The sequence below is a fragment of the Saccopteryx bilineata genome, chromosome 9, assembly GCF_036850765.1.
Source record: "Saccopteryx bilineata isolate mSacBil1 chromosome 9, mSacBil1_pri_phased_curated, whole genome shotgun sequence".
NCBI lineage: Eukaryota > Metazoa > Chordata > Mammalia > Chiroptera > Emballonuridae > Saccopteryx > Saccopteryx bilineata.
In genome coordinates, this window is record NC_089498.1 from 22865562 (window position 1) to 22885123 (window position 19562).

The 19562-nt window shown below is 43.5% G+C and overlaps 1 protein-coding gene across 1 annotated transcript; it reads left to right on the forward strand.

The window, feature by feature from the left end:
* The first annotated feature begins 1931 nt into the window (after window positions 1-1931).
* Window positions 1932-14154, forward strand: TAT (tyrosine aminotransferase). The gene is made up of 12 exons (XM_066242352.1): window positions 1932-2089; window positions 2710-2953; window positions 3109-3213; window positions 6041-6108; window positions 7010-7168; window positions 7379-7517; window positions 8102-8154; window positions 9327-9479; window positions 10305-10433; window positions 11142-11225; window positions 11967-12065; window positions 13095-14154. The coding sequence occupies exons 2-12, from the start codon at window positions 2722-2724 to the stop codon at window positions 13233-13235; spliced, it is 1362 nt and encodes a 453-aa protein (XP_066098449.1). The 5' UTR covers window positions 1932-2089; window positions 2710-2721; the 3' UTR covers window positions 13236-14154.
* Window positions 14155-19562: the final 5408 nt, after the last annotated feature.

A 19562-nucleotide genomic window follows, 5' to 3' on the forward strand; every position in this document is an offset into this window, starting at 1 on the left:
CAAACTACTGCTGCCGGGCGCATGTGGCCCCCTCAGGCCATTTATCCGGCCCTGCCACACTTCCGGAAGGGGCACCTCTTTCATTGGTGCTCAGTGAGAGGAGCATAGTTCCCATTGAAATACTGGTCAGTTTGTTGATTTAAATTTACTTGTTCTTTATTTTAAATATTGTATTTGTTCCCGTTTTGTTTTTTTACTTTAAAATAAGATATGTGGAGTGTGCATAGGGATTTGTTCATAGTTTTTTTTACAGTCCGGCTCTCCAACGGTCTGAGGGACAGTGAACTGGCCCCCTGTGTAAAAAGTTTGGGGACCCCTGTGCTAAATGCTTGCTTCACTGGAGTGGGGAAGAGAACACATTAGATAAGTTCTTCAAGCACTTAAAATAGAAGGTCCAGAAAAAAAAACAAAAGGTTATACAACTCCTCTGGAGACTGGAATCACCAAAAAGTGGGTGGAGAAGAACTTATGTAATGACTCTTCATCTCCTAATATAAAACAGATAGGATCTGAGCCAAGGGTTCACAGAGGTGTCTTTGAATCCTTGAAAGGGTGGCATTTTTCACAGCTCACAGGAAGGCTGGGATCTCTGCTGTGCTTGCTTAGCGATGCTGTTCTGTTTAGAACTTACCTGACATCTTATTCTTCTAATAACCCCATAGCAGGTAAACGAAAGAAGCTTCCCAGTCTAAGGATAAAATCACACAGGTTTCAGTTGCTTAGAAGATCCGGTACTTCTAAGATACTTGTAGAGTGGGACTAAATTGACTTCAGCTGCCCGGTTTGTTCTGACTGGCAGAGAACATGTAGTGTAGACCGACAGGGAAAGAGGTATCCAAGGTGTAAGAAGTAACAAACAGGTGGGACAAGTTGTACAGCAGGATCCCATCTGTGTTTCTAAAATCTCCATGTATCTATATGCATCAGTGTATCTATCTGTCATCTCTCTATCTTGGTGAACGGATAGAAAGGCCAAATTATTTCCTCTGCTGATGCGTAAGAGTAAGAATGGAGAGCACAGATGGCAAAGGGCAAGGAAGGACTCTCACTTTTTACTTTGCTCATTTGTCTACTATTAAACTTTTAACAGGTTCTTTTTTAAATTGAATTTATTGGGGATAACACTGATTATTTTGTAACAGAAAATTTTTTTTAGCTTTGCAGTTTTTTTTTTAAAAATTTTTTTGTGTGACAGAGACAGAGAGAGGGACAGATAGGGACAGACAGACAGGAAGCGGGAGAGATGAGAAGCCTCAATTCTTCATTGCGGCACCTTAGTTGTTCATTGCTTGCTTTCTCATATGTGCCTTGACCGGGGGGTTCCAGCAGACCAAGTGACCCTTTGCTCAAGCCAGCAACTTTGGGCTCAATTTGCTGATCCTTGTTCAAACCAGATGAGCCTGTGCTCAAGCCAGTGACCTCAGGGTTTTGAACCTGGGTCCTCCGTGTCCCAGTTCGACGCTCTATCCACTGCACCACTGCCTGGTCAGGCTGTAACAAAAAAAATTTTAATAAAAATTACCAGTTGTCGGCCTGACCTGTGGTGGTGCAGTTGATAAAAGTGTCAACCTGGAATGCTGTTGTCACTGGTTCGAAACCCGGCTCTTGCCTGGTCAAGGCACATATGGGAGTTGATGCTTTCTGCTCCTCCCTACTCCTTTCTTTCTCTTTCTTTGTCTCTCCTCTCTAAAAAATGAATCAATAAAAATCTTTAAAAAAATTACCAATTGTAATGACAACTACCCCTCTGACAGTCCTTAACATCTATCTCACAAAGTGTTTGGAACAAGTTGACAGAGAGAATTTCAGGTGTTTGATGAGGACAAATTCCTGATTTGGTCGATAGAGGTGGGAATAGGGTTATAGGTGAGACACAACAAAACGTGGAAAGGGGAGGAAAGAAGAGGATTGGCTGCCCAGTTCTCAACCCAACCAATAGCACAAAGGTTTCGGGCCCAACGCCCATTTGTGGAGACTATTTCAGGAGTCAGGAATTGCATCTGAGTTCATTGGCACTTGTCAAAGAAGAGTTAAGACAGCTTTCTGCTTTGGCAACTTGGAGGCTGCCTGCTTCTCCTCTACTTGAAAGGTAAAATTTCAAGCATCAGCCAAGTTGGTAGTGGTTACTGGGGGGAGGGGGGGGGTAATGCTTTTCTCTTTGTGGTGTATTGACTTCTCTTTACACAGGGCAGAAAGGTGCTTATTAGGATAGCACTTTAATTTTACCAATGAAAATATTAACATTGGTAATGTCTAACAATGTGGAATGATTCATCCTGGTTCTTGTTTGCAGAAGGCAAGATACAGTCTGTTGAAGTGTTAGGAAGACTGCATAGGAAAGAGAACATAGGTTCTTTGATTGTTTAAGAGTTCTCTTGTCATTCCCCCTCAGTTTCACTGAGAGCATGGTTAAACTTTTATGAGCATTAGGGTTGCACAGAGCGAATCTCTCCATAAATAAATATTCAGCAGAATGCTCTCTGCTAACATTATAAAATGGGCTCTTTCTTTATTTTTCATCTCAGCAAAATGTCTTTAAACTGCCCTCATTCATAACAAAGCTGTTTTTCATGAGAAATCAGCAAAAGAAAGAAAAACGTTTGGAAAGAGATGTCTAATGAAATTACCCCTATGTTTAGGTCCAAATATAGCCGCCCAAGATGGTGCTCTGTTCTTAGTATTATGGGAACCTCGTTTTTCCCCCCACAGACTTTGCTAGTGATGGACTCATACGTGATTCAGACGAATGGCAACAGCAGCCTCCCCTCTGTTCTGGATGTGCACGTCAGCCTCAGCGGGAAGAGCTCCATGTCAGGAAAAGGGAAAGGCAGGAAGAGATGGTCTGTGAAGCCCTCCGACATGGCCCGCAATACTTTCAATCCCATCCGGGCCATTGTAGACAGCATGAAGTTGAAGCCAAACCCAGACAAAACCATGATTACTCTGTCAATTGGTGAGTTGGGGACACTCGACTGAGGAGTGGTCATTGTTTGCCTCACCCCCATCCTTGTGGGCTGATGGGAGAAGATAGGAGTGGAGAGAGAGTCTGAGCAGTGGGTATGAAAGAGTAACCTCTTGGTGGCTTTTCTTGTTTCCTCCCATGAATAGGGGACCCTACTGTGTTTGGAAACCTGCCTACAGACCCAGAAATCATCCAAGCCATGAAAGATGCCCTGGACTCGGGGAAATGCAATGGCTATGCCCCCTCCACTGGTAAGCTTCTCCTGAGACTCTAACTGGTGGCTTCTAGATCTTCAGAACTCTTTCAATAGGAATAAATTTCTAGCAATTCTTCTTGTTTTCCTGATGCATAGTTGCTAAGGAGAGGCTAAGGCAATATGGCCATCTGGATTTGGGTAAAGGAGTCTTGGGATTCTTTTTTTTTTTTTTTTTTTTTTTGCATTTTTCCGAAGTTGGAAACGAGGAGGTAGTCAGACAGACTCCCGCATGCGCCCAACTGGGATCCACCCGGCACGCCCACCAGGGGGCGATGCTCTGCCCATCTGGGGTGTCGCTCTGTTGCAACCAGAGCCATTCTAGCGCCTGAGGCAGAGGCCACAGAGCCATCTTCAGCGCCCCGGCCAACTTTGCTCCAATGGAGCCTTGGCTGCGGGAGGGGAAGAGAGTGACAGAGAGGAAGGAGAGGGGGAGGGGTGGAGAAGCAGATGGGCGCTTCTCCTGTGTGCCCTGTCCAGGAACCGAACCTGGGATTCCTGCACGCCAGGCCAACACTCTACCACTGAGCCAACCAGCCAGGGCCAAGTCTTGGGATGCTTAAACACAAACTTCAAGGTCCATTGTCTTTCCTGGCTTTCTTTGGCCTACTGACATCTCTCCTCTAGGCTCCCATCACATATTTAATTGTCAAATAATGTTCCTATCCTGTCATTGCTAATTCTCAAATGAAGGTCTTGAATTTGGCTGCAGCTGCTTGTTTAGTGAGCCTGCCAGGTCCTAAGTTAATGTACTTAGTGCCTATCTAAATAGCTGCTTGGGGCCCTGGCCGGTTGGCTCAGCGGTAGAGCGTCGGCCTAGCGTGTGGAGGACCGGGGTTTGATTCCCAGCCAGGGCACACAGGAGAAGCGCCCATTTGCTTCTCCACCCCTCCGCCGCGCTTTCCCTCTCTGTCTCTCTCTTCCCCTCCCGCAGCCAAGGCTGCATTGGAGCAAAGATGGCCCGGGCGCTGGGGATGGCTCTGTGGCCTCTGCCCCAGGCACTAGAGTGGCTCTGGTCGCAACATGGCGACGCCCAGGATGGGCAGAGCGTCGCCCCTGGTGGGCGTGCCGGGTGGATCCCAGTCGGGCGCATGCGGGAGTCTGTCTGACTGTCTCTCCCTGTTTCTAGCTTCAGAAAAATGAAAAAAAAAAAAAAAAAATAGCTGCTTGGCTCTACTTCTCCTTCTCTATGTATTCAATGTTTACTTTAATTATGGTCCTGATCACACTCCCAATGAAATTATAATTGTTTCCTATTAAAGAGAAATAAACAACAACAAAGAAGAGACTACCCTACTGAAGTATAGAAGGTTGTTTCTGACAGAAAGAAATCATTCTCATTTAGGTGTAACTCTCCAGCTATGAAACATTTCTACTCTAAATATTTTGGTAAAATAAGTGATTCCTTTTTTGTGTGTGTGACAGAGACCAGAGACAGAGTCAGAGAGAGGGACAGATAGGGACAGGCAGACAGGAAGGGAGAAAGATTTGAAGCATCAGTTCTTCGTTGCAGTACCTTAGTTGTTCATTGATTGCTTTCTCATATGTGCCTTGACCCGTGGGCTACAGCAGACCAAGTGACCCCTTGCTTAAGCCAGCAACCTTGGGCTCAAGCTGGCGAGCCTTGCTCAAACCAGATGAACCCACGCTCAAACTGGCAACCTCAGGGCATCCATCCTGTGTCCTCCGCGTCCCAGTCCGATGCGCCACCTCCTGGTCAGGCAAAATATGTGATTCCTTGACTTTGTTTCAGTGTTGCACGTTTTTCTCCTGTGTATCCGTGCCCACAGAGACATATTCTTAAGGCAGAATAAAAATTCAATTTCATGCTAAAATGGAATTTTGAGAACACTGCAAAGAGGTTTCAGGGCCATAATTTTTAGGTTGATTATTTACATTTTATAAAGTTTCATACAACAAAAGTCAAAACGAAATAAGACCATGTTAGGTCATAAAAATGTTTATAATGAGTTTTATAACCAAAGCATTAGAGAATTGATTCAATGTGGGAAAGCAAAATATTTTTAAATTATTTAAATCTATTTAAATATTTTTTAAAAATTAAATTATTTAAATTTTAAAAATTTAAAATTCAAAATATATCTAAATTATTAAATCTCTTAAATATTAAAAGGATATGAATGCTCAGGCCAAAGAATACACAAATCATAATATACAGTATATCTTGGAAAATTCTCTTTCTTATTAGTAATTAAAGAAATGCTGATTTATAGACCCATCTCTACCTATTAACTTAACAAACATAAAATATTGCCTCTGGCCTTCCTAACTAAAGACAATCTTTTGAATAGCAATTTTGCAAAACATGATCATTTGCATGAAACTGTCTATATTTCAAGTTTGCAAAGCCGACAATTAGAAATAATATGAGAAAAGTATTATTTTTTAATTGTACAAAAACACTAATAAGGATAGAATATGAAAAGCTTAAAATGGAACCAATGTATCACACTCTTTGATTACAAGTTTTCAAAATATAGAGGCCCTGGGAGGGATTTGGGAATAATCTAAATCCTGTATTTTATGGAGAATAAACACATAATCATAGTCACCAAGATGATGCAGAATGTTGTATCATTTGGGGAGCCCTTTTTTTGTTATTATTTATATATGTGTGCTTTAAAACAATTTTTTCAAATATAGGGTTCATTTTCTTTCTCTACAGCAGCTGAGAGCTAAAATGAATAGTATGCACTCTGAGCAGGAACGAAAGGAAGCCCAAAGCTCTCTGTCTCTATAGTACAGCTGTCAGTTCTGGGAGGAAAACCTCCAGCTTCTTCCTTCTGCTCCTTCCTTTCTTTCAGGTTTCCTATCTAGCCGGGAACAGATCGCCTCGTACTACAGCTGTCCCGAGGCACCCCTGGAAGCTAAGGTGAGCCTTAGACAGGGTACTGGCTCTGAAGCAACAAGGGGCAAAGTATGTCCTTTTTGTTGTTCCTGTTTCACAAGGTACAAGGGTTTCAAGGGGAACAAAAACTGAGGGTAGTTTCACTTGAACAGTGGGAGGACTTCTTCTATACTGAGGATACTAATCAGTGATTCTAGTTAAGGTCGTTACAATGTGATAATGAGGTTGCATCCAGCTTATGTGGTGGTGTCTGTCGCAAGGAGGCGTAAAGGACTCCGAGATCATCCTCTATTTGATTCTCTGCAAAAGATCATTGAAAACAAATCATTCATAAATACCAAATAATAAAAAATTTTAATTTTATCAATAGGAGCTTTAAAAACATTTGTAGTTTCCCTCATTCACTTTAAGGTCACGCATATAGGAAGACTGAGGTACTGTGACATTGAATTGATGGCAGTGCCAAGTTTAAACGCCACCCTCGCCTCTACTGTTTACTGTGTGGGGTCGACATTTCTAACATACAAGGTGCCCTTCATCTGTATCAGAGAAGAGCTGGGCCCTCTAGTCTCTGGTCAAAAGTAAATAAATAACCAGGCAAAAAAACCTCCCAGGTCATAATGATCTCTCATGGAAGCTGGCTGAGTTACAGCTGGCATATCCTTTTTTAAGTGATATGTTTATTTCTTTGAAGTGGCCAACATTTTCAACAACCTTTAGCTATGGGCATATATAAGCATTTTAATTTCTTTCATTTTTGGCTTAGTGCAGTCCCTACTACTTTACTTAGAACTTGTAAAAATAAAGTTTATTTTTGTTCCCTGCTTACCCACCTGACAATCTCTTTTTCTTCTGTTGTTGTTGGAACTTCTAACAAAATGAACCTTTTATTTATTTATTTACTTACTTCTTCTTTCCTTCACAGGATGTCATTCTGACAAGTGGCTGCAGTCAGGCTATTGAACTTTGTTTATCTGTGCTGGCCAATCCAGGGCAGAACATCCTAGTGCCCAGACCCGGTTTCTCTCTCTATAGGACTTTGGCTGAATCTTTCGGGATTGAAATCAAACTCTACAATTTATTGGTAAATGACTTTTTAATTTTAGACACAAGTACTCGATTACTACTTCATAAAAATATGTGAGCTTTATCTTAGCAGAGAAAAATATGAAAGTGGGTGGTTGAGACCACAGACAGACACATTTTATTATTTACATTACACCATTGACTGAAATGAGTATTCCCCCCTAAGTTATTCAGAATCATCTTAGTCTCACTCTTTCTTCCTCCCCAGCCAGAGAAGTCTTGGGAAATTGACCTGAAACAATTGGAATCTCTGATTGATGAAAAGACAGCTTGTCTCATCATCAATAATCCATCAAACCCCTGTGGGTCAGTGTTCAATAAAAGTCATCTCCAGAAGATTCTGGCCGGTGAGTCTAGCAAACTTCACTTGACAGGGGACCAGATGAGGTTGGAATCCTTCCAGGGGTCGTCAAACTTTTTATAAAAACCTCCCACTTTTGCAGTGCTGGTCAACCTGGTCCCTACCGTGCAACCAAACAGCACCACGATTGGCCCATCATGAAAGCTGGAACGCCCACTAGTGGTCGGTAGGGACCAGGTCTACCAGCACTGCAAAAGTGGGCGGTTTTTATAAAAAGTTTGACGACCCCTGCGCGGCTTGGACTGAGAAATGACTCCATCACAAAGTTCCAAGCTGGGGTGGGGGAGCTCCCCTGGTGTCTCCAGTGAGCAGTGTGCCATTGGGATGGCAGGACTTGCCCAGAAGAAGTAGAAAAAGAGGAAATACCACTTCACCACTCCCATCCTGTGGAAGAAAGAGTCTGAAATAGCCACTTAATTAAATGGCTAATTTAGACTTCATATCTTGTAAGAGTTTTTAATAAGACAAAACACAAAGTGTGAAATGCAAAGTATGATAAGCCTAGGTAAATCATCAGAGCAAAGACCATTCACACTAACAGTGACTTCTACATGTTTCTTTTCTTTTCAGTGGCTGCAAGGCACTATGTCCCCATCTTAGCTGATGAGATCTATAGAGACATGGTGAGTCCCGGGCAGGATAGCTCATGACAATAATCTCAATTCCAAGTTATGTACTGGGACCTTGAGAGGTGGCATCTAAGTAATCAGAAGCCACTCCTAATTATTGCAGTACTGCAAATCAGTATTTTTGTGTTCTTCACAAATATATTGATCTGCAACTCCTCAGTCAGCTGTCTGAAATCCAGAAATCTACAAAAATCCAAAGACTTTTGGAATTTATTTGTTGGCAAAGCCTGACTTGGCTGATCTTAAGATATTTGTAGATTTCTATTTTTCTCACTTATGGATCTGTAGAAGAGTGGAGGGGAAGGGGCAGAAACTTGAATATGCTGGATGAGGAGTGCAATCCCAGAGTACTCTGGGAGTGTTACATAATATATGCAACGCATTCTTTGAAAATCCAAATAATTTTGCAACATATTTGGGCCCAGGAATTTCAGATAAGTGATTATAGACTCATACTATATATATATATACACACATATATATATATGTATATATATATATGTATTTTTTTTATTCAGTGAGAGGAGGGGAGGCAGAGACAGACTCCCACATGTGTCCTGACTGAGATCCACCTGGCAAGCCCACTAGGGGGCAATGCTCTGCCCATCTAGGGCATTGCTCCATTGCTCAGCAACCAAGCTCTTCTTAGCACTGGAGGCAGAGGCATCCTCAGCGCCTGAGGCCAACCTGCTCCAATCGAGCCATGGCTGCAGAAGGGGGAGAGGGGGTGGATACAGGGGGCAAGGTGGAGAAGCAGAAGGGCACTTCTTCTATGTACTTTGACTGGAAATCGAATCCAGGACATCCACACGGCAGGCCGACACTCTGCCACTGAGCCAACTGGCCAGGGCCTTATACTCTATTTTAAATCTATAACTCCAGCAGTCATTCATTCTCTAGAACTGGCTTCAAGGGGTGGTCTATATTATAGGGCAAGGGTCAGTTTTCTCATTTTAGGCTTCCTTTAATCCAGACCAGACACCAGGTTAAATGTCTTTGGATACTCCCCTTTGAAGCCTCTTGGGATCCCAATCATGCTTCAGCTTAGGGATGAGCCCCCATATTTGAGGCCCTGCCCCTAGTGATATCAGAAAAAGGGTAGGAGGCATGGGATTTGGAGGAGAGTAAGCAAGAAGACAATGACAATGAGTTCTTCTCTTCCTCAGGTGTTTTCCGATTCCAAATTTGTGCCTCTGGCCACCCTCAGCAGCAATGTCCCCATCCTGTCCTGTGGAGGGCTGGCCAAGCGCTGGCTGGTTCCTGGCTGGAGGTTGGGCTGGATCCTCATCCATGACCAAGGAGACATTTTTGGCAATGAGGTGAGAGCAGTGTGGTATGTCTAATCTGGGATATATATTTACTTTGCATGCACAGTGGCTAGGAGGACGAGGTGGGTGTTTTGGGGTTTTTTCCCTCTTTCTTCCTGGTCCTGTAGTTCTGGGTACCTGGAAAGATGCTAGATAAAGATGGTACTACTTCTTCTTCAATCAGTTTTTCTGTACGTGGTTCTGTGAAGAAGTTCCATCTGCCTCCAATTTTTGGACCACATAAAAGGGATCAATAGCAGTAATACACCTCATATTGTTTACAGGTGTACAATGTGCCAGTATTTTATATAAGTTTCAGGCAGTCCCAGATTACGAACAAGATAGGTTCTGCAGGTTTGTTCTTAAGTTGAATTTGTAAATAAGTTGGAATAGGTATATTTACCTATTAAATGCAACTTCAACAGATGTTTTCTTCACACAGTATTTATCTTTACCTTTCTATGTGTATAAATACTTAAACATTTTCAAACCTGCAGAACTTATCTTGTTTATAACCTGGGGGACTGCCTATATTTAAATATAGGAGACTGCCTATATTTTAATCCTCCCAACAACTGTATGAGGCCATTATTAGTATTAGCTCCATTTTACAGATGAGAAAAATGAGGCACAGAGAAGTTGTATAATTTTTCCAGAGTCACACAGCTGGTATGTAGCAGAGCAGGGCTACAAACACCTGTGGTCTGATCAAAGAATGACACTAAGCACCATTCTCCAGAAATATAAAAACTAATAGAAAGAGTGGTCAGAACCAGAGTTCCCAGAGCCGGGATATTTAAGAAAGGCTAAATAATGTGTTTGCTGGGGGCCTTATAGATCCGGGATGGACTGGTGAAGCTGAGTCAGCGGATCCTGGGACCCTGCACCGTTGTTCAGGGAGCTTTGAAAAGCATCCTGTACCGCACCCCTCAAGAGTTCTACCAAAAGACTATGAGCTTTCTCAAGGTAAGGGCAGCCTGTGGCCTTTCACTTTGGGAGCCAGGGGATGCCACCAGTGGAATTAGGAATAATGGGTCCTTATTTATGGAGCAGTGTGTTCCATGATGGTGCTTCCAGATCAGTAGGTGGCTTCAGTGAGGGTATCCACCCATTAATTTCTGACTTCTGGCAATTCACTGTGCTCCTAGCAGAAAGCTTCATGTGGCAGGCTTTTTTCTTGTTGACTCCTTATACCAGTAGGACGAACAGGTTCCTTGCTTCTGGTGAGGGCTCTCCTTTTTTTTTTTTTTTTTTGTACTTTTCTAAAGCTGGAAACGGGGAGAGACAGTCAGACAGATTCCCGCATGGGCCCGACCGGGATCCACCCCGCACGCCCACCAGGGGCAACGCTCTGCCCACCAGGGGGCGATGCTCTGCCCCTCTGGGGCGTCGCTCTGCCACGACCAGAGCCACTCTAGCGCCTGGGGCAGAGGCCAAGGAGCCATCCCCAGCGCCCGGGCCATCTTTGCTCCAATGGAACCTTGGCTGCGGGAGGGGAAGAGAGAGACAGAGAGGAAGGGGAAGGGCGTGGAGAAGCAAATGGGCGCTTCTCCTATGTGCCCTGGCCGGGAATTGAACCCGGGTCCCCCGCACGCCAGACTGACGCTCTACCGCTGAGCCAACCGGCCAGGGCCATTAATGACTTTTTTTTTTTTAATTTGCCTCCTCTTATAGTCCAGTGCTGATCTGTGCTATGGGGCACTAGCTGCCATCCCTGGACTCCGGCCAGTCCGCCCTTCTGGGGCCATGTACCTCATGGTAAGAATGTGGGTGGCAGTCATTCCTGGCAAAGGCAAAGGGAAGAAGCCAGTCTGCAGGCTTCACAAAGAGCTACCTAGGAGGCTCCTGAGCCAGTCAGTTTAGGAATTATGTTGTCCTGAGTTATTCCACTGACAGGACCTAAGCTCAGGGTTAAAATAAAATAAAATAAAATAAATCCTTCTTTAAATGAATTAATTCCTTAATATACTCATTTTATATGTACATACAGGGATGAAATAAGATATAAATAAGAGGCTTTCTAAACCATCGTAGTTCTCAGCTGGAAGCTATACTGGTTCCCGAGGGGTGTTTGGGAATGTATAGGAATGTTATTTGTTTTTAGAATGACTTGAGCGTGCTGTTGGCATTAATTAGGGGTCCAGCCCTGCTAAGTATTTTGCAGTGGGCAAGATAGTTCCATGAAATCAAGAATTCTCTGGCCCTTGAGGCTAATAGTGCCTTTTTTGAGAAATACTGGCATTCTATTTCCAGTTTTCACTTATCAGCATATAAGAAGGAACCCTTCAATAAACTAAAATATTGATATAAATATATTCTCTCTTCACCATGAAAAATTCCATGAGCTCATAAGTGCTAGAACTTACTTATCAAATTAGTTATCAGTTGTAAAGTTCCAAGGTATTTTTTAGAGCAGTCCCTACCTTACTTTTCTAGCATTGGGCGTTGGCCTGTTTTCCCTCCTCCTGATAAGTTTGTCTTTCCCCGTTATTGGTATAGGTTGGAATTGAGATGGAAAATTTCCCAGAATTTGAGAATGACGTGGAGTTCACGGAGCGGTTAATTGCTGAACAGTCTGTCCAGTGCCTCCCAGGAACGGTGAGTGCTTGAATCTCTTCTCAGGACATTCTCAACAGTTTCTAAAGCCTCAGGAACTCTCCCTGAGCAGGTCTGTAGCCTGACTGTGCCTCCCCTAGCGAAGTGTATTCTCATTTGATCAGATTCAAACTGATGTGTCTCCTTGTCTCTATTTAAAATTTGTTTCTCTCTATCATTATTCCATCCATACTGGGAAGAAAAGGCATGGTGGGACATTCTAGGCGAGGGAAAATCAAGCTTGTCCCACAAATTTTTTTTTTTTTGTATTTTTCTGAAGCTAGAAACGGGGAGAGACAGTCAGACTCCCACATGCGCCCGACCGGGATCCACCCGGCACGCCCCCCAGGGGCGAAGCTGTGCCCACCAGGGGGCGATGCTCTGCCTCTCCGGGGCGTCGCTCTGTTGCGACCAGAGCCACTCCAGCGCCTGGGGCAGAGGCCAAGGAACTATCCCCAGCACCTGGGCCATCTTTGCTCCAATGGAGCCTCAGCTGCGGGAGGGGAAGAGAGAGAGAGGAAGGAGAGGGGGAGGGGTGGAGAAGCAGATAGGCGCTTCTCCTGTGTGCCCTGGCCGGGAATCGAACCCAAGACTTCCACACGCCAGGCCGACGTTCTACCACTGAGCCAACCGGCCAGGGCCCACAAATCTTTTTTTAAGATAAATGAACTCCGTTACTGACTTAGTGTCTCAATGATGGGAACTGAGTGACTTGATTGCGCCGAGTAATGGGCATCGCTGCTTCTTGCTGCTGAGGGTCCTGGCCACTTTATGGTGGTCTGGCGCCAGATTCAATTGCTCTGAAAATAATGGGCTCATGTTATTATTTTTTAAATATTTTTATTTATTGATTTTAGAGAGAGGAAAGGGGTGGTGGAGAGGAGCGGGAAGCATCAATTCAAAGTAGTTGCTTCTCGTTTGTACCCCATCCTGGCAAGCCTGGGGTTTCGAACTGGAGACCTCAGCATTTCAGTTCAATGCTCTGTCCACTGCGCCACCACAGGTCAGGCTAATGGGCTCTTATTTTTGCAGTGCTTTGAGTACCGGAATTTCTTCCGAGTGGTAATCACAGTCCCTGAAGTGATGATGCTGGAGGCCTGTAGCCGGATCCAGGAGTTTTGTGAGCAGCACTACCATTGTGCTGAAGGGAGCCAGGAGGAGTGTGACAAATAGGCCCAAATCTGTGCTTCTGAGCATGTGCCATCCAGGAAGAGCTGGACAGGGCCCTGCTGCTCCTCAGGACGTCAGATGCCCCCACTGGAAGAGGGGCCGTAAAAACACATCAAAGGTTCAGAATTGCCCCTGCTCTACCCCACCTGTATCCATCTACACACTCTGAATCCCAGATTCTTCTCTTCCTCTGCTCTGCTGGAGTGATTAATCCATTGATTTGTCCCCCTTCCATGATGACTTCCTCCTTTTTTTTCTGAGAGCACCAGGTGAGCAAAATTTATCAGACAGCAGTAGAGACAAGAAAATTAAGAGTTCAAGATGAGAGAAACTAAAGATTGAGAGAACTTGGGCTCCCAACCATTTCCTCATACTATAAAAACATACTCTCTCTGGTCAGTTCTGAACCCCATCTCTGTTACTGCCTAACTTTAGGTGTAACTTTATGCAATAGAGTTATAATGAAAGAAGTTGGGGACACATGAATTTGTTTATATTTTAAAAGCATTAGGAAACTTTGCTAATTTAAAATATCCCTTACAGAAACACTTTCATTTTTTTTTATTTGTAAAGAATCATTTTGTAGTGAAAATAAATATCCTTTAATTGACTTTCTAAATTTAGATATGTGTGTATCAGGCTTTCTTAAAATGAAGACACATATGTACTTAAAAAAAGGAGGAATCATAGGACCTTCCCGAAACACTGCTCTATAAGGGCCACAGATATTTTCACTTATTATTGTTATAGAATCACTATTACTTTGCTTGTAATGTTAATATTGATTTATTGATATATATATTATATTACCTTTTCATATGTTTTCTAAGAAACATTTATATTGACAAGATCCTTTATTTTGCCAAAAGCATAAATTATTGTTTTTCTTTTTTAAAAAAAAAAATAAAATTTACTAACTATACTCTCCTGTGCTGTGTTTTTTCTCTTCTGTGGGAAATTTCTATCCCCAGGTGCTGCTCATCGCTCAGTCTGATTGATGCCTAGGTTTCATTTATTTCTTTGTACACATACTGAAATATGGAGTTACTTAAGAAACACTATTTCTAAAATATTTTATTTGGAAGATCAACTTCTGGCTTCTTATTTACAAACTAAGGCAAACTAAGAAGCAACATGGTTAACTTCTGGCCTTAGACTTCACCCTTTACAACTTTTGGGATCCCCAATCTTTGTTCCAAATTCCTACACTTGTCTAGCCCCAGTAACCTCTCACTGGGGAACAAAGGTGAATTGGTTTGGTAGATCCAGGGAATGAGAGGTATCCAGGGTCTTTTAGCTTTTCTTCAGCAATTCCTCTTAGGCTAATTGTTTTTAAAAAAATTAAACACTGGTCTAATTTTTTCCTCACCATTTCCTTTGGAGGAGAGAGTCTGAAGTTGAAGTTATCTTGCAAGATTGGGGCAGAAATATACCATAATCAGTCTGGAGATTCCTCACTAAGGGAAGTTTTTCTTGTGTGAAAGCGAAACTTCAGGTCTCAATGCTGCCAGTCACATCCAATTAATTTCCTTTACAAAAATAAACATCCGATGTTCCTGTTGGTGAGCTCACACTAAAATTTACCTTTCAATTTTCTTCAGCAAATCCAAGAGGAACATACAATGATTGAGATGATAAAGTTTTATTTCCTGTATGGTGCTACTGCTGATAATTTTCTGAAAATGCCTGGCTCCTCTTTTTCCTGTACCCCACCATCTCCCCAACCCACAAAGATCTCTGTCCAGAAATAAACAGGAAGACTTGGTGGTGTCGATGTAAAAAACGTCCAGATTTATACGAATTTTTATTAGTTTATTTGAGCCAAACTGACTATAATTGCTGGGAAGCAAAATCTCAATGAATTGAGAAAATGCCGCAGAGAATGGCAGTCTGGCGCCTTATTTTATACATTACAATCAAAGGAGGAGGTGTAAGGGGGTTACATGAAATTCCTTAACAGACGAGGGAGGTAGGAGACAGCAAAGTATGGAAATCTCTAGGACTGGATAAAAAGTAAAAGAAATAGACACATTTCTTTTATATAGGTGGATATAATTAACAGTCAACAACTAACACGATAATAACAATGAGAGGATTTGTGGTCTCTGCTCTGGTGTGATTGTGCACTGAGGGGTTGCGAGGGGGGAGGAAATTACCCTAACATTCCCAAGGTACGTTATAGTAGATGTGTGGGGACTTTAACAGTGAATAAAATCCAGGACCCGCAAGACACAAAAAAGACAACGCAGGCTCAGCTAAGGACACCTTCTTCAGTAAAGATAGCAGCCCAGGACACAACTAACTACCCACCAAACAATTTCAGACCATCCTGTGTGGTTACTTTAGGTCTCTGAGATTGTAAGACAGCCATGCAGGCCTTCCTGAGCTTATCAGGTTTAGTACGTATGTGGCCCCTTTTTCATCCACAGTGGTTTACACATGATATTTTTTTCTTCACAGGTACATATTCCATCAAGCATTACTGAATTCTACTCAGACTTCTTTTTTTTAAATTTTTTTTATTTTTTTTACTTTTCTGAAGCTGGAAACGGGGAGAGACAGTCAGTCAGACTCCCGCATGCGCCCGACCGGGATCCACCTGGCACGCCCACCAGGGGCGACGCTCTGCCCACCAGGAGGCGATGCTCTGCCCCTCCGGGGCGTCGCTCTGCCATGACCAGAGCCACTCTAGCGCCTGGGGCAGAGGCCAAGGAGCCATCCCCAGCGCCCGGACCATCTTTGCTCCAATGGAGCCTTGGCTGCGGGAGGGGAAGAGAGAGACAGAGAGGAAGGAGGGGGGAGGGGGGGAGAAGCAAATGGGCGCTTCTCCTATGTGCCCTGGCCGGGAATCGAACCCAGGTCCCCCGCACGCCAGGCCGACGCTCTACCGCTGAGCCAACCGTCCAGGGCCTACTCAGGCTTCTTAAATTTTCAAATTTCCTTGGTGTCTAAGTTTTGGTGAAGTCAAACATTTAAACTAATACATGCACATGGAACAAACTTCGAGCAATGTACTCTCCCCACCCCGATAAAAAGTCTTCAGGTCCTAGGCGAGTCCTTCAGCCACCCAGTATCCTGTCCCCTGAGGTAATCAGTTAGCAGTTGCTGGTTCATTCTTTGAGATCATTCTTTTTTTATTTTTATTTTATTTATGTGAGCAGAGAGGAGATAGAAAAACAGACACCCACATGTGCCCCAATTGGAATCCACATGGCAACCCCGTCTGGGGCCAATGCTCTGCTCATCTAGGGCCATGCTCACAACTGAGCTATTTTTAGCACCTGTGGTGGAGGCTCTAAGAAGTTGTCCTCAGCGCTTGGGGCCAGTGCGCTGAAATCAATTAACTCAGTCAAGCCGTGGCTGCAGGAAGGGAAGAGAGAGAGGGAGTGCGAGAAGGGGAAGGGGGAAGGGTGGAGAAGCAGATGTTCCCTTCTCCTGTGTGCCCTGTCCAGAATCGAACGCATGACTTCCACACACCTGGCCAATGCTCTACCACTGAACCAACCAGCCAGGGCTCTTCGAGAATAATATATTATTCTGTGCATATATATATGTATATGTAAACGTGTGTGGGGAGGTATTTTTCCTTTTTTCTTTACTTTCTTCAGTATCTAGTATTCAACCTTATAATTCAGTGTTCTATTGAAGAGCTGCTTCCAAACAAGCTTAAAATTTCTGAGAACTCCTGAGATGCTTCACAGATAATGGAGACGGTAACAACAGAAATACCGACGTCTGATCGTCCCAGATTGAAATAAAGAATACATAAAAAAAAGGTTGGAAACAAGGGCTTTCTGGTGTGAATTAACCTTTCTTTTCATACCGGAGCATCACCGCATACTCGGTAACTATCACACACGTGATGCAACACAGCATCCCATTGTGCCCGCAGCAGCCTTTGGGGGAAAGGAAGAGACTGAAAACCCACGGCTGCGCCGGCGCTGCTCAGGGCGCATGCGTTATGGGGAGGCAACGAGGCGTCCGTCGGGGTGCAGGCGCAGAACCTGAGAGGAAGGTGAGGGTCAGTCCCATTAAACAAGCGCCCACTTTTACTTCTGTCAGTAATGAGCTTGAGTTTTGTTTCTTTCTTCAGCCTCTCCCCTTGACCCGCGCCCTGTTGAGTGTGATTCTCTTCCTCTGCGTCCTTGCTTGGCCCTCACCAGCTGGAGGCTTCCAGGAGGTCGACAGACCATCCCTAGGTATTTGTAAATCTGTTAACTTCTTCCCAGCTCTGAGCCAGGCCTGACAAGTCCTGTGATTTGTGAAACATAACCAGAAATTCCTCCCCAGTAGCGGTTGTAAGGTTCCAAAACGTATGATCCCTGGAATTATTTCCCCAAAGAATTGTGGCCTTCATGGTCCCGAGTTCAGATCTCTCTCAGCCGGTAGAAGCCACACTGTACTCCCCACACTCGCTCATTACTATGCACCAGAGGTTACATTGTAAAGTCTCTAGAAAGGTTGAATTATGGAGTCTGTTGGAGAAGAACTGAATTCCCAGTACAGCTTGTTCATACTAGTATTTATTTTAAACAATTTGGGTGTATTTACAAACAAATTTCATACAGTCTCATGGCTCCTGTAAGTCTGGATGCTCCTATGGGTCAAATTGTTGCACAGCACCTTCCAAAGAAGCAGGTGCTCTCTGACATTCGGTTGCGGTGTGCCACTTAGGAGGGGATGCCAGTTCTGCAAAGAAAACAATCAGAAGTAGCAAGTGTGTGTTAACTTTTGGTGATGTTTCGAGCATGGAAAATAATTCTTGCTCCTTGAGACGCTTACTCGTTGATAACTTAAATTCATAATGTATGGTAAAATGCAAATTACATTATGCCTTGTTAAAAAAAATAATAAAGCCCCTGGAAGCTTTTGCTTGGGCAGCACATATACTAAAATTGAAAAATATAGAGAAGTTGAGCATGGTACTATCAATTCAAATTCAACAGCACATTGAAAAGGATTATACACCATGACTAAGTGGGATTTATTCCGGAAATGCAAGAACTTTTTTAGTGTATGAAAAATCAGTCTTTGTGATATACCATAATAACAGTGAATGACAAAACATGACCATCTCAAGGACAAAAAGAGCTCTCTTTCTTTTCTTTTTTTTTGGGGGAGGGGCAATCTGTATGAGATAATGGACATTAACTAAGCTTATTGTGTTAATTATTTCACAATATAAATACATAAATCAGTATGCTGCACAGCTTAAATTAATAGAGTCCTTTATGTCAAATATATCAATAAAACTGGAAAAAAATAAGCCGCAAAAATGTACGTTTTATGAGGGCAAGAATTTTTTTGTCTGTTTTATTTTCTTTTATGTGCTCAGTGACCAGAACAGCCTCTGGCACATAATAGGCACTCACGCCACAGTTGATGAATGAATGAATGAGAAAATATAGAGACTAATGTATTGCCATTACTTTTTATCTTCTTGGTAAGTAAATTATAAGGAGATATTAAGATTAACTGAAATATTACTAGTGTGGAAGGAAGACTCAGAGAAAAGGCATTTAGAAAGTTTACTTTCATAGATGTGCAAGGGCCCTGGCCAGGTAGTTGAATTGTTCAGAGCATCGTCCCAGTATGCAAAGGTTGCAGGTTTGATCCCCGGTCAGGGCACATACAAAAATCAACCAATAAGCCTGACCAGGCGGTGGCGCAGTGGATAGAGCTTTGGACTGGGATGCGGAAGATCCAGGTTCGACACCCTGAGGTCACCAGCTTGAGCGTGGGCTCATCTGGTTTGAGCAAAAGCTCACCAGCTTGGACCCAAGGTCCCAAGGTCGCTGGCTTGAGCAAGGGGTTACTCGATCTGCTGTAGCCCCACAGTCAAGGCACATAGGAGAAAGCAATCAATGAACAATTAAGGTATCGCAATGAAAAACTGATGATTGATGCTTCTAATCTCTCTGTCCCTGTCTATCCCTCTCTCTGACTCTTTAAAAAAAAAAAAATCAACCAATGAATGCATAAATAAATGGAGCGACACAAATCGATGTGTTTTCCCCCCTCTCTCTCTTTCTCTTCCTCTCTTTCTCTAAAATCAATCAATAATTTTTAAAAATATTGAGCCTGATCAGGCAGTGGCGCAGTGGATAGAGTGTCGGACTGGGATGTGGAGGACTCAGGTTTGAGACCCCAAGGTCGCTGGCTCGAGCAAGGGGTCACTTGGTCTGCTGTAGCCCTCTGGTCAAGGCACATATGAGAAAGCAATCAATGAACAACTAAGGAACCGCAACAAAGAGTTGATGTTTCTCATCTCTCGCCCTTCCTGTTTATCTGTCCCTATCTCTGACTCTCTCTGTCTCTGACACACACACA

Bases quoted from the DNA above. Each gene is read 5' to 3' on its own strand.
- TAT (XM_066242352.1), top strand. From the start codon at position 2,722: ATGGACTCATACGTGATTCAGACGAATGGCAACAGCAGCCTCCCCTCT. The intron at 7,169-7,378 runs GTAAATGACTTT...CTTCCTCCCCAG, and splicing joins TCAAACTCTACAATTTATTG to CCAGAGAAGTCTTGGGAAAT. The intron at 11,226-11,966 runs GTAAGAATGTGG...TTATTGGTATAG, and splicing joins CTGGGGCCATGTACCTCATG to GTTGGAATTGAGATGGAAAA.